General features: G+C 40.2%; 1 protein-coding gene across 5 annotated transcripts in view; it reads left to right on the forward strand.

Annotated features, from left to right (window-relative positions):
- The window catches only part of IMPG2 (interphotoreceptor matrix proteoglycan 2), an 86,858-nt gene that overhangs the window by 25,278 nt on the left and 46,206 nt on the right, over positions 1 to 15,374 (forward strand). For all 5 annotated transcript variants that reach the window (XR_015166636.1, XM_086408898.1, XM_086408868.1 and 2 more), the window contains exons 6-8: positions 5,959 to 6,120; positions 11,890 to 11,948; positions 14,871 to 14,891. Coding sequence is in view for 4 of the 5 variants with exons in the window: in XM_086408898.1 (XP_086265024.1) it covers positions 5,959 to 6,120; positions 11,890 to 11,948; positions 14,871 to 14,891 (242 nt within the window). In the remaining variant the exon portion in view is untranslated. The remainder of the gene's footprint in view (positions 1 to 5,958; positions 6,121 to 11,889; positions 11,949 to 14,870; positions 14,892 to 15,374) is intronic.

Below are 15,374 nucleotides of genomic sequence, written 5' to 3' on the forward strand. Positions count from 1 at the left end.
GACTTGGGTGATTATTTCCTTCCCCATTTTAGGGAAGTTTTCAACTATTATCTCCTCAAGTATTTTCTCATGGTCTTTCTTTTCGTCTTCTTCTTCTGGAACCCCTATGATTCGAATGTTGTAGCGTTTAATATTGTCCTGGAGGTCTCTGAGATTGTCCTCATTTCTTTTAATTCGTTTTTCTTTTATCCTCTCTGATTCATTTATTTCTACCATTCTATCTTCTAGTTCACTAATCCTATCTTCTGCCTCTGTTATTCTACTATTTGTTGGCTCCAGAGTGTTTTTAATTTCATTTATTGCATTATTCATTATATATTGACTCTTTTTTATTTCTTCTAGGTCCTTGTTAAACCTTTCTTGCATCTTCTCAATCCTTGTCTCCAGGCTATTTATCTGTGATTCCATTTTAATTTCAAGATTTTGGATCAATTTCACTATCATTATTTGGAATTCTTTATCAGGTAGATTCCCTATCTCTTCCTCTTTTGTTTGGTTTGGTGGGCATTTATCCTGTTCCTTTATCTGCTGGCTATTCCTCTGTCTCTTCATCTTGTTTAAATTGCTGAGTTTGGGAGTCCTTTCTGTATTCTGGCAGTTTGTGGAGTTCTCTTTACTGTGGCGTTTCCTCGCTGTGTGTGGGTATGTAGAGGTGGCTTGTCAAGGTTTCCTGGTTAGGGAAGCTTGTGTCGGTGTTCTGGTGGGTGGAGCTGTATTTCTTCTCTTTGTTCAGTCGCGCTATGGGGAGGGAGGGAGGGATGCTGCAAACAAATGACACTGGCGTGCGCTCGCAGTGCCTCAGCCACACTGGGTCTGCCCCCGCTCACGGCGCGTGTAGCCTCCCTGCCCACACTGCTCAGGCTCTAGGTTGTTCCGCCGGGAACAATCCGAGGCTGGCCCTGGGTTGCATGCACCTCCCAGGTCCAAGCCACTCAGGTTCAGGCACTCAGGTAGTCCTCAGAGGCGCAGACTCAGTTGGGGCTGTGTTTTGTGCTCTTCCCAGGTCCGAGCAGCTCAGGTGATGAGGTGTTTGGCGAGCGCCAATGCTGCGACTTATCGCCTCCCCGCCACTTGGTTATCTGGGTGTAAAACCGGCGCACCTTCTCAGGCAGATGTTGACTGTCCAGACCCCCAATAAGTTTTAGTTAGCAAAGAAGCCAGTTTTATAGATAATGTCTCTCTGGGGCTGAGATTGCCCCCTTCCGGCTCTGGCTGCCTGTCACCGGAGGGGGAAGGTTTGCAGCCGGCTACCTCTGTTTAGTCCTTTGTTCCGTGCACGGGCTGGCGGTGTCTTAGGTTAGGGCTGGCTTTTCGCGAGGTAGATATCCCACAGTCTGGTTTGCTAGCCCAAATTATTTCGCTCAGATAGCGCTCAGGGTATTCAGGCCAGATTCTTACTCTGAGCGATGCAGCCCGCGCCGCGCCTCCCTGCCCAGCCCCCGCTTGCTAATGGCGGATGCAGGCGTCTGCGCTGCTTCTCCGCTGGAGGAGTTACCGTAGGGCTCGCAATCTGCGAGTTTTAATTGTTTATTTATTTTTTCTCCCTGTTATGTTATCCTCTGTGCTTCCAAAGCTCGGCACGGATTCGGCAGTGAGAAGGTTTCCTGGCGTTTGGAAACTTCTCTCTTTTTAAGACTCCCTTCCCGGGACGGAACTCCGTCCCTCCCTCTTTTGTCTCTTTTATTGTCTTTAATATTTTTTCCTACCTCCTTTTGAGGAGTTGGGTTGCTTTTCTGGGTGCCTGATGTCCTCTGCCGGCATTCAGAAGTTGTTTTGTGGAATTTACTCGATGTTTAAATGCTCTTTTGATGAATTTGTGGGGGAGAAAGTGTTTTCCCCGTCCTACTCCTCCGCCATCTTGGCGCCTTCCCCCTGAATCATTTTTATTTTATATAGTTAAACGTTTTTACATTTTCCCAGGTGTGTACTGTTTTATTTTCTTAAAATTCTTTTTTACATTTTAGACTCTCTTTTGGAATAATTTTCCTTCTGAAATGTATGCGTCTGGTATTACTTTAGTAAGAATCTCTCACTGGTTCAATCTGTTTTTGGTCACCTGAAGATTTCCTTGTTATACCCTTATTCTAGAAAGATACTTATAATCTGTATAAATTTCTAGATAGAAGGTCTTTGGGTTTTTTTTGTCAAGATTTTATTTCACTATCTTTTAACTTTTATAGTTACTATTAAGAACTCAACTAACAGTTCGGTTCTTATTCTTTTGTGGGTAATCCATTTTTTCTCCTACCGTTAAGATACTACTGTCTCTCTCCCTCTCTGTATTTACGTAATGATGAAAGATAATGACCGAATTTCTCAAATTTATAATAGACTAAAAACCTCATGTTAAGGTAGTACAATAAATCCAAAGCAAAGTAAATAAGCATAAACACACTCCTATACCCATTTTTGTAAAACTATAGACTCCCAAATACTATATGGTGTACTACTATAAGTATACTATAATATAGTATAACTGCAGGCATATCTCAGATACTGTGGGTTCAGTTCCAGATGGCCATAATAAAGTGAGTATTGCAATAAAGTCACATGAGCGTTTTGGTTTCCTTGTGCATATAGAAGTTATGTTTACCTCTACTGTAGTCTGTTGAGAGTACAGTAGCATTCTGTCTAAAAAATCAGTGTACATCAGTTCAGTTCAGTCGCTCAGTTGTGTCTGACTCTTTGTGACCCCATGGACTGTGGCACGCCAGGCTTCCCTGTCCTTCATCTCCCAGAACTTGTTCAAACTCATGTCCATTGAGTCAGTGATACTATCCAACCACCTCATCCTCTGTCATCCCCTTCTCCTCTTGCCTTCAGTCTTTCCCAGCATCAGGTTATTTTCCCTTGAGTCGGCTCTTTGCATCAGGTGGCCAGAGTATTAGAACTTCAGCCTCAGCATCTGTCCCTCCAGTGAATATTTAGGACTGATATCCTTTAGGATGGACTGATTGGATCTTGCAGTCCAAGGGACTCTCAAGAGTCTTTTCCAACACCACAGTTCAAAAGCATCAATTCTTTGGTACTCAGCCTCCTTTATGGTCCAACTCTCACAGTCCATACATGACTACTGGAAAAACCATAGCTCTGACTAGATGGACCTTTGTTAGCAGAGTAATGTCTCTGCTTTTTAATACACTGTCTAGATTTGTCATAGATTTTCTTCTAAGGAGCGTCTTTTTCATGGCTGCAAGTCACCATCTGCAGTGATTTTGGAGACCAAGAAAATAAAGTCTCTCACTGTTTCCATTGTTTCCTCATCTATTTGCCATGAAGTGATGGGACTGGAGGCCATGATCTTTGTTTTTCGAATGTTGAGTTTTAAGCTAGCTTTTTCTCCTCTTTCACCTGCATTAAGAGGCTCTTTAGTTCCTCTTCACATTCTACCATAAGGGTGGTGTCATCTGCATATCTGAGGTTGTTGATATTTCTCCTGGCAATCTTGACTTCAGCTTGTGCTTCATCTAGCCTGGCATTTCTCATGATGTACTCTGCATATAGGTTAAATAAGCAGGGTGACAATATACAGCCTTTATGAACTCCTTTCCCAATTTGAACCAGTCCAGTTCTAACTGTTGCTTCTTGACCTGTATACAAGTTTCTCAGAAGACAGGTAAGGTAGTCTGGTATTCCCATTTCTTTAACAATTTTCCACAGTTTTTTGTGATCCACAGAGTCAAAGGCTTTGGTGTAGTCAGTGAAGCAGAAGTCGATGTTTTTCTGGAATTCTCTTGCTTTTTCTGTCATCCAACCAATGTTGGCAATTTGATCTCTAGTTCCTCTGCCTTTTCTAAATCCAGCTTGATCATCTGGAAGTTCTTGGTTCATGTCTATTGAAGCCTAGCTTGGAGAATTTTGAGCATTACATTGCTAGCATGTGAAATGAATACAATTGTGTGATATTTTAAACATTCTTTGTCATTGCTCTTCTTTGGGATTGGAGTGAAAACTGATCTTTTCTAGTCCTGTGGCCACTGCTGAATTTTCCAAATTTGCTAACATATTGAGTGCAGCACTTTCACAGCATCATCTTTTAGGATTTGAAATAGCTCTGCTGAAATTCCATCCCCTCCACTAGCCCACTTGACTTCACACTTCAGGTCACTTGCAGTGATGGTGGGCCTTAGGAAGCATCACTACAAGTACAATATAGCAGCATATAATACAGTATTGAGGATACTGCAAATCCAAAAAAATATATAGAGAGAAAATTCTCAGGTGTTGTCTCATATGATTGGGTATATGTCTGACTCCCTCATTTTATACCTTTTGTCTGTTAACCACTCGTTCTTAGCTTTCATTTCTTTGTTCCTCTATGTTGCATTCAGAAATGTCTTCCAGTTCACTTATTCTTCCTTCGACTTAGTCTAATTTGTTGTTCAAACTGTCTAGATAGGCGTCTTTGATCTGACTTTTCAACACGTATACACCTGGCACTTTATATCCTTTCCCTTGTAGTATTTGAAACTGAAGCCTAGGTCACAAGAGATTGCTAGATACACTGTGTATGCATAGATTACTGAATCACCTCTTTGGATTTTTCTAGCCTATCTCTTTTGATTTCTGGTTTATTTTCTTGCAAACCAGATATGCATTAAAATCATTAAAAAATTTAGTCAGCATTTTAGGCATTGTATTGCAACAAGGTTACTAAGGATATTTCTTTTATAGTAATATTGAAAATGGAAGTTTTTATTTAAATTTAGTGAGGGAAAATTTAATATTGAAGAATGCAAAGTCTTGTACAAAATTCCTTAAGGCTAAAGGTTTTTATTAGTTTCAATATGACTCAGCAGTATGAGGAAAAACTAGTAAAGTAAAAGTACTTTTAGGTTACATTAACAGCAATTAGAATCTGCTATCAGGAAAGTGATAGTTGTACCATATTTTAATTATCAGACCTCACTTATGTGTATCATACTCTAAGGGAGACATTAAGAGCCCGAGAAGTGTTTGGAGAAAAGGAACTAGTGAAAAGTCAGAGAAGATGATAGGTGCCTATCCTTCTTTGAAGGTTCTCTGGGGCCTGTAGTTTTTATATGCATCCAGGTTTCAGAACTGGGATCAGTGGGAATTTGTAGGGAAATATATTTGAGTTTTATTGGGCTTCCTTGGTAGTTCAGCTGATAAAGAGTCCACCTGCAATGCAGGAGACCCTGGTTCTATTCCTGGGTAGGGAAGATCCACTGGAGAAAGGATAAGCTATCCACTCCAGTATTCTTGGGCTTACCTGGTGGCTCAGCTGGTAAAGAATACTCCTGCAATATGGGAGACCTGGGTTTGATCCCTGGGTTGGGAAGATCCCCCAGAGAAGGGAATGGCTATGCACTCCAGTAATCTGGCCTGGAGATTTCCATGGACTGTGTAGTCCATGGGGTTGCAAAGAGCTGGACATGACTGAGCGACTCACTTTTTTTTAATGGCTGTTTTCAGGACTATTTTCAGAAAGTTCTATTAAAGGAATGTCTATACTGTTTTCCATAGTGGCTGCACTAATTGACATTCCTACCCATGAATCAAGATTCCCTTTTCTCCACATCCTCTCCAGCATTTTTATTTGTAGACTTCTTGATGATATCCATTCTGACATGTGTGAGGTGATATATCATTGTGGTTTTAATTTGCATTTCTCTAATAATTAGCAATGTGTAACTTCAGCTTTTTCTACTAACTCACAGGTGGTGAACTTTGGTGGTTATCTGTGGAAAATTTTCTCTTTCCCTGAACCAGTGACCACAATCACTGTGTATTCAAAGGAATGAACAAATACACAGTAATTTTAGTAATTTTAATAATAACCTGTCTTAAAATCTACCAGTTAGTTTCAAAGTCAAATATTATATAGTCATCATCAGAAGTTGCTTTTGGCACAGTGTCTGGCATATCATATCAGTAGATATTTGTTGACTGAATGAGTGAACATTGACATTTATTGTTCTTTTGCTAAAAATCCAGATTAGCAATGAAATTGAGAATGTGGTAGAAGAATCCACAAAAACAGCCGCTGAGCAGGTTGCAGAATTCAGTATCCACCTTTTGGGGGAACAGTACAATGAAGAACTACAGGACCCCTCCAGCTTTCATCACCAGCGCCTTGTAGAAGACTTTATTTCAGAGGTGGGTGATTTTGAGGATATGTTTTTATTCTTTTTTGTATACAAGATAGTTTGCTGGAGTTGTAAATTTCCCATGTTAACACTGGTTAAAGGTAGGTTTAAGACTTAAGCTTTCCAGCTACTTGATTTGGTGAGTAGTGATTTAGCCATTTCTTTAGAAAGCTCTGTGAAAATTTCACCAAAAGATGAACTATTTCACTGAAACAAAGTTTTGTATCCATTTGCCATATGCCAACAAATAAATGCTATTTCCAGCTTTGGCCACACAGCCAAGGAAGAATGTGTTCTGTGGCATGGTTTTTACTTGACAATATTTGGAGAAATGAGCATCTTTGAGATACTATATGTAGTGTGTTATTTTCCTTGAGGGAACAATAAATTTAATTTCTTTTCATTTTGTATTTGTTATTCTTTTTTAAAGGTGAACATTTTTGAATAGTTAATACATAGGTAGTATGAAGCCCCAAGCTCAAGGGACAAAAGGACATCCAGTGAAAAGTAAATTTTCCCTTTTATCTCTGTTCCTTGGTTAGAAGTATTTTTAAAAGAGAGTTTCTTTACAGAATTGTGCATTAGACCATCTTACAACTTTACTTTCTGGAAGAATTCTATCTAGGGACTTGAAGTTGAGATTTTTTTCAAGATACTGAGGGCCCATCTCCTCTCTCTCTGTCAAGTGAGAGGGTACATTAGTCCTCCTGTTTATTTCTTTTCCATCCCTCTTGATGGAGTTTTCTGTGGCCAAGATTTTTGATTCCATTACCTTGGACTAATTCCCTTCTCTAGACATTGTGTCTAGATGAGAAATAAAAATATACATCTCTCAGCCAAGCAGCATCATTGCAGCCATCAGACACAGGGAGTGTGGGCTAGACAATTAATTTTCCTAGCTGTGTGGCCAATTTGTGAGGCTATATGGTATGTGGAAGAAATGTCAGCCAGGCCAGTGTCCATTTGGCATCAGACAGTGTCTTGGATCAGCTCTTTGGTTCTCTCTGCTCTTGGATTAAGGAGCCTTTCATAAACCTCCATGTTTGGATAAACAGTTGTGCTAAATGACTGCATATTTAGAGAAGGTCTAATAAACACTCTGAAAAACATTTCCAGCAGGGACTTTATGAGGTAGATATTTATTGGCTCAAGGTGATTTGAGGGTGATGAAGGATCAGTTCCTACTCTGGCCTATTTCTACATATGGGTCCTTTTACATGGAATGATATGTCTACCGATAGCCACTTCCCTGTGTGGAGCTGCAGAGTCAGGGTCGTGTCTCTGAAAGGTCCTGTCTCCACATATACTGCAAACTAAAGGAGACCCTCAAGCTCTCTCCCTTCAGGACACAGTCATGGGAGTTGTTCTTTCAGTATTATTTTTTCGGGTAATGCTGGAAGATACACAGGGAGAAAGAAAGCCTGCTTGGGAGGATTGAGATTTAGGAGCTGTTACGTTTTTTTTTTTTTTTTTGATAAGCTGAGAAAGATAAAGTTGGGGTGCCACCAAGAGTGACATCAGAGAGGGAAAGGTCATTGTGATAGGCTTTGGAGTGTGGATACCTGACGACAGCCACAGAATCAACACCGTGTCCTCGCATAGTGCTTTGTGTTCTGCAGGCTGCTGTGTGTCAGTTTGCTAACAGCAGCCAGGTGGATAATCAGCTCCATTTTATAGATGAAACCCTTCTGGGTGAGTAACTTGTTCGTGGTCATTTCAGCTTCTAGGAGTGGAAGGGAAAATCAGGTCTCCTCCTTCCTTTGAAACTGTTCTTTCCTTTATATCATACAGAGTCCCCTTCAATTATTTTTTATAATTTTATTTATTATTTATTCCTGGCTGTGCTGGGTCTTCGTTGCTGCACAGACCTCTCTGGTTGCGGTGAGCAGGTGCTACTCTCTAATTGTGGTGTGTGGGCTTCTCACTGCAGTGGCTTCTTTTGTTGCAGAGCGTGGACTCTAGAGTCTGCAGGCTTCCGTTGTTGCAGCCTGTGGGCTCAGTAGTTGCGGCTGCTGGGCTTCAGAAGGCAGGCTCAGTGGTAGTGGTGGTGCATGGGCTCATTGCTCCATGGCATGTGAGATCTTCCCGGATCAGGGATTGAATCCATGTCTCCTTTATTGGCAGGTGGAGTCTTTACCACTGAGCCACTAGGGAAGCCCCAAGTCCCCTTCATTTTAATTCAGGTGAGAAGCTGTGGTGAGCCTCACAATTCTCCCACTCCTGGTCCCAGTTATAAAATCATATTTATCAAAGGAAAGAGGATGAGGCATGTGATTCAGTGAGAAGAGTATGAGCTTCAGTGTTAGAAAGACTGATGATTGAATGAATTCTGATTCAGTCACTCACCAAATGGATGATCCTGGGCAAATTAGTTGATATCTCAGTCTCAGTTTCCTCAATTGCATAATGGGGAAACTGTGTATCTCTTGCGATTGTTGCAAGGATTAGAAGTAATATTTCAAAGCACCAGGCACATAGCAGTCACTCAGTAAATTGTACCTGTTATTAATCTTGTTGCTAATAAACTGGAATGACTTCTTACAGCTGGGCACCTATGTAGTAGCTAACTGGGTGTGATGAATTAGAAAACATGTTTAAAGTCAAAAAATGGCAAAGCCCCAGAAGAGATGGGTTTGTTGTTGTTTACTCACTAAGTCATGTCCGACCCAAGTTCCTCTGCCTTTCACTATCTCCCAGAGTTCGCTCAAATTCATGTCCATTGAGTCACTGATGCCATCACATCATCTCATCCACTGCCACCCTCTACTCCTTTTGCCTTAGTCTTTCTTAGCATCAGGGTCTTTTCCAGTGAGTCAGCTCTTTGCATCAGGTGGCCAAAGTATTAGAGATTCAGCTTCAGCATCAGTCCCTCCAATGAATATTCAGGACTGATTTCCTTTAGGATCAACTGGTTTGATCTCCTTACAGCCCAGGGAACTCTCAAGAGTCCTCTTCAGCACCACAATTTGAAAGCATCAATTCTTTGGTGCTCAGCCTTCTTTGTGGTCCAATTCTCACATCTGCACGTGACTACTGGAAAAACCATAGCTTTGAGTATACAGACTTTATTGGCAAAATGGTGTCTCTGCTTTTTCATATGCTGTCTAGGTTTGGTATAGTTTTCCTTCCAAGGAGCAAGATGGGTTTAGTATTAATAACAACATGCAATAACACTGCATTTTGCAGCTAATGAAGTACTTTTAGCTATGCTCATCTTAATCTTAAGAACTGATATATTTAGTGGGCATTGAAGCATTAAGTACTATGAAAGAAGACTTGTGCCTGGCCACTCTGCCAGTGAAAAATAGCCGAGACTAACTGTCAGTCTTTGCATTCCTAGTCCTGTGGAGTTTATCCCCACCCCCATCCTCCAAGAATTAGCACTTCTCTGTTTTCTCTCAGAATAAAACAAGGCGAATTATTGTAGCCAAAAAATTTCATGGGTTTGGATTCTTTATCCACAAGGCAGAGGGATTTTTGGTGAACCAAGATTTAAAAAAAAATCTAATTCTCCTGATTTTATGAGAACTTGGTTTTAAAAGCAGGTGCCCAGAGATAGCTCCAGTTCAGTTCAGTTCAGTCGCTCAGTTGTGTCCAACTCTTTGTGACCCCATGGACTGCAGCACACCAGGCTTTCCTGTCCATCACCAACTCCCAGAGTTTACTCAAACTCATGTCCATCAAGTCAGTGATGCCATCCGACCACCTCATCCTCTGTCATCCCCTTCTCCTCCCACCTTCAGTCTTTCCAAGCATCAGGTTATTTTCTAGTGAGTCTGTTCTTCACTTCAGGTGGCCAAAGTATTGGAGTTTCAGCTTCAACATCAGTCCTTCCAACGAACATTCAGGACTGATTTCCTTTAGGATGGACTGGTTGGATCTCCTTGTTGTCGAAGGGACTCTCAAGAGTCTTCTCCAACACCACAGTTCAAAAACATCAATTCTTCTCCGCTCAGCTTTCTTTATAGTCCAACTCTCACACCCATAAATGACTACTGGAAAAACCATAGCTTTGACTAGATGGACCTTTGTTGGCAAAGTAATGTCTCTGCCTTTTAATATGCTGTCTAGGTTGGTCATAACTTTTCTTCTAAGAAGCAAGCGTCTTTGAATTTCATGGCTGATTTTAGAGCCCAAGAAAATAAAGTCCGTCACTGTTTCCATTGTTTCCCCAACTATTTGCCATGAAGTGATGGGACCAGATGCCATGATCTTCGTTTTCGGAATGTTGAGTTTTAAACCAGCTTTTTCACTCTTCTCTTTCACTTTCATCAAGAGGCTCTTTAGTTCCTCCTTGCTTTCTGCCGTAAGGGTGGTGTCATCTGCATATCTGAGGTTATTGATATTTCTCCCAGCAATCTTGATTCTAGCTTGTGCTTCTTCTTCCAGCCCAGCATTTCTCATGATGTACCATGCATATAAGTTAAATAAGCAGGGTGACAATATATAGCCTTGACGTACTCCTTTCCCAATTTGGAACCAGTCTGTTGTTCCATGTCCAGTTCTAACTGTCGCTTCCTGACCTGCGTACAGATTTCTCAGGAGGCAGGTCAGGTGGTCTGGTATTCCCACCTCTTTAAGAATTTTCCTATTTGTTGTGATCCACACAACATAGTCAATAAAGCAAAAGTAGATGTTTTTCTGGAGCACTCTTGCTTTTTCGATGATCCAGCGGATGTTGGCAATTTGATCTCTGGTTCCTCTGCCTTTTCTAAATCCAACTTGAGCATCTGGAAGTTCACAGTTCACATACTGTTGAAGCCTGGCTTGGAGAATTTTGAGCATTACTTTGTTAGCATGTGAGATGAGTGCAATTGTGCAGTAGTTTGAGCATTCTTTAGTATTGTCTTTCTTTGGGATTGCAATAAAAGCTGACCTTTTCCAGTCCTGTGGCCTCTGCTGAGTTTTCCAAATTTGCTGGCAAATAGCCCCAAAGTCCACTAATAACTTCTTCTGTTCTGATGTTAGCCCCATAGTGACTTAACCTAATGAGACCGTCACCTTCTGAAATGTTGTGGGTAAAATGTTCGATTTTGTTAAATGTGTATTTGTACAGAACCTCATATTTTTTGGTATTTAGTCCAATCTATCACTTCCCCCTGCTTTAGTCACTAAGCTCATACTGGTTTATGTAGTCTGATTTTAGAAACTTGGTGATAAAACTGGTTTCTGCAGTTGTGATGCTCATAAATTGATATTTTGACCAGTCACTGCTTTATAACTTCCTCTGTCACCACCAGTCAACAAAGCCTAAGCTCAGATGTGCAGATTTCTTTCTTATGTTGGCTGTGTTCACAGTCCTTGGTGTCATAGGAACAGGAAACAGATGCCACCAGACAGTTTACACTCACAGGAAATGAACACCTGACTGTGTGTCAGTGTGTGTGCTGTGGCCAGATTCTAATCCATACAATTACATTTTAAAATGTTATTACAGTTTCTTTTGAAACTAGTCCTTTTTTTCACATTTCATCACATAAGGGAAAAAATAGTGTTTTGCCAATAAAAGTATGTTTTTTATAATTTGGAAAAAATTAATATTAAAGTAAATCAAAACCTTAAAAAACAAAAATTTAAAAATGTGGCAGGGTTGTGGTAAAAACTATTTTGTAACACTGTAACAATTAGAAATTTCTTAGCTTTCTAATCCATGTATATCCGTGTATGTGTACAAGTTTCTAATACTTACAAACAGTGCACTTTATATTCTACTCTTAAAAACATTTTGTGTGTGCTTTTTTACATTTCTACGTAGTTACAAATTTTTTATTTTTGATAGGTGGAAAATGCATTTACTGGGTTACCAGGCTACAAGGACATTCGTGTACTTGACTTTAGGTAAATAGACTTTTAAAATGCATAGGTTTTATAGCAGTCTTTATTTCAAATGGATTATCCTTTTGTGTTTATTGTATATACTCTTAACAACAGTGATGAAAAAATGATGTGGATTCTTTAATTTGGTGTTCTTTTGTTAAATTCTTATTCCTAATTCTGGTTTTTCAGATGAGGAAACCGAGGTAAAAAAAGGCAAAATAATACATTCAAGGAGATATGCTAGATCTGTAGTTGGGCCAGGGTAAGAACTTAGGAATTCATGTCTCCAACTTGCTGCTGAGAAGTTATGTGTTTTTATTTGGCACTGAGGGGAGCCTGGATAAGGTTAGATGTGATCTAGTATGCTCCTAAAGGTTCATCAGTGCTCCAGTGAGGTCCCTTTGACATCTTGATGTATAGTCATTCTGGAGGGGATGTGTTATCAGCATAGCAATTCTAGGTAAATCGGACACCTCTTTTTAGGACATTGCTTCCCTGTCTAAGACCTGAAGCATCATACTTGTGCACATTTTATTGAGTGAATACTTTGTACTGGCCACTTTACATTCCTGAGTTCACATAATCTTCAACTCTTTTAGCAAAAATATTGCTATTAATACTTATTTTGAAGAAAAACAAATAGGTTTAGAAGGATGAAGTATTAGCCCAAAGTCAGAGAGCAGAAGAGGGATTTTGAAACAAAGTGGCTATCTTTATATCTCTGGCTGTTACCCAGTGCTAGACTGAGTCCTCTGAAGCTTTGGAGCATGTGGATGGTGACGGTGGCCCAGCTATTAGATGCAGGGGAGCACGGGCTTAATTGACAGTGTCTACATCTTAACTTTGGCATAGTCTTGTCACAACTTCTGAGTTTCCAGAAATAACAGCAAGCACTTACATAGCATTTATAGTGTGCCAGGCTTTCTATCCTTATTAACTCATTTAATCCCAATAGCCGTATTGTGAGACAGTTACTGTAATCCTCATTTTTTTTCTGGTGAGGAAACCAGAGCACAGGAAATGTATGTACTTTATCTAGGAACTCAGCTAGTTATTGATGCAGGGGCAAGGGCAAGCATGGTAAACTGACCCTCCATCTCCTCTCATACCATGACCTGTCTCCCCAGTTCAGCCATAGCACTTTGCAGGAATACTGTCTCCAGTTGTGACTAAAGCTCCCATGAGAAACTGAGGCTTTTGAAGTCCTCTCTCATTTGATAGCATATGAAAGGCAACATGGCCTTTGAGATCAAGTTGCCTAGGTTTAAATCCTGCCTTTGGCACTTCTGCTTGGATGGTTTTGGGTAAATTAACAAGCTTTAACTTCTTATTTATATAAAAAAAGGTAATATATACAATTTATATGAATCGTGCTTTATTTAAAAATAACTTTTGAAATGCTTTGGGTAAATTATTTAGCGTTTTTATTCCTCAGTTTCTTTACCTGTAAATGGGGATATTCATGGTCCTTAATGAGTTTTCAGGAAGATTGAAAGAATTAATTTTTGTGAAATGTATAGCGTAGTTCTTGACATATGGAAAGTCCTTTTAAGTGTCTGATACAGAAAATCAATAAATAAATATTAAAAACTATGCAGTATCTTATAGGTTAGTCAATTTGGACCTTTCCCAACTCCTTGGAATCTTATTATACATTATCTGATTTTCTTTTCATTAATTTTAATATGACTTAACATTAGTATTGTAACATTGTATACATAACACATAACATTTAACATTGTATCCCCCCAAAAATGTTATCAATTTTGTTAATGCCAACAGCTGGAGTTCTCTGCTCATTTACTGAAAAAAGTCTATTTATAAAGTGATAACCACGTATTAATTGTTTAAAAGTATTTTTAAGAAGTTTAAAGACAGTAAAGACTATAGATTTTAAAATAGAATACTTTCTCCACCTTTGCTTTCTTCCTTCATTGTACAGGTATTTGTCATTATCTAGTACTATACACGGAAAAGGCAATGGCACCCCACTCCAGTACTCTTCCCTGGAAAATCCCATGGACAGAGGAGCCTGGTAGGCTGCAGTCCATGGTGTTGCTAGGAGTTGGATACAACTGAGCGACTTCACTTTCACTTTTCACTTTAATGCATTGGAGAAGGAAATGGCAACCCACTCCAGTATTCTTGCCTGGAGAAGCCCAGGGATGGGGGAGCCTGGTGGGCTGCCGTCTATGGGGTTGCACATAGTCGGACACAACTGAAGCGACTTAGCAGGAGTACTATACACAGAGAAGGCAATGGCACCCCACTCCAGTACTCTTGCCTGGAAAATCCCATGCATGGAGGAAGGCTGCAGTCCATGGGGTCGCTAAGAGTCGGACATGACCGAGCGACTTCCCTTTTACTTTTCACTTTCATGCATTGGAGAAGGAAATGGAAACCCACTCCAGTGTTCTTGCCTGGAGAATCCCAGGGACGGGGGAGCCTGGTGGGCTGCTGTCTATGGGGTTGCACAGAGTCGGACACGACTGAAGTGACTTAGCAGCAGTACTATACACGGAGAAGGCATTGGCACCCCACTCCAGTACTCTTGCCTGGAAAATCCCATGAATGGAGGAGCCTGGAAGGCTGCAGTCCATGGGGTCTCTAAGAGTCAGACATGACTGAGCGACTTCCCTTTCACTTTTCACTTTCATGCATTGGAGAAGGAAATGGAAACCCACTCCAGTGTTCTTGCCTGGAGAATCCCAGGGACGGGGGAGCCTGGTGGGCTGCTGTCTATGAGGTCGCACAGAGTCGGACACGACTGAAGCAACTTAGCAGCAGCAGCAGCAGCAGCAGCGGCAGCAGCAGTACTATACAAGCATTTTCATTTGAAGAAACATTTCAGAGGAAATACATTAAGAGCTTGTACTTTGATTAATTATATGACAATTATAACTTGCTTAAACTCTGCTTAACACTTTCCATTTTTATTTTCAGGTCCCCTAAGGAAAATGGCAGGTAGAGTACCTTTTGACACTTTCTGTACTGTTGACCTAATTAGGAAATAGTTTAGAAAATATGGTAGCCCTAAGTCTAAAGGAACATGGCTCAGTTCTTTTATTACTTCCAGTATCACTGTCCAACTTTTTAAAGATCATTTGGCAAACATTATTTGTTAAGAGTCATATATTAAGTATTTTATACTTTTTCACGCTACATAAGCTGTGTCATATCTATTCACTTGGAAGTAGTGTAAGCGATACATTGAAAATGAATGAGTGTGGCTGTGTTCCAATAAAACTTATTTATAGATCCTGAAATATCATTGTCATATGGTGTTCACATGTCACAAAATGTTATTTTGAGTTTTTTCAACCATTTAAAAATATAAAATCCATTAACTCATGGACAGTGGGCTGGAGTTAGCTCATAGGCTGTAGTTTACAGACTTCTATCATAGACTGCTGACTAACAAGTACTTGTATTTTTTAATCTCTTAAT

The sequence above is a fragment of the Bos grunniens genome, chromosome 1 (assembly GCF_055505025.1).
Source record: "Bos grunniens cultivar Pamir isolate PY7600 chromosome 1, Bosgru_T2T1.0, whole genome shotgun sequence".
In the NCBI taxonomy this organism is placed as follows: domain Eukaryota; kingdom Metazoa; phylum Chordata; class Mammalia; order Artiodactyla; family Bovidae; genus Bos; species Bos grunniens.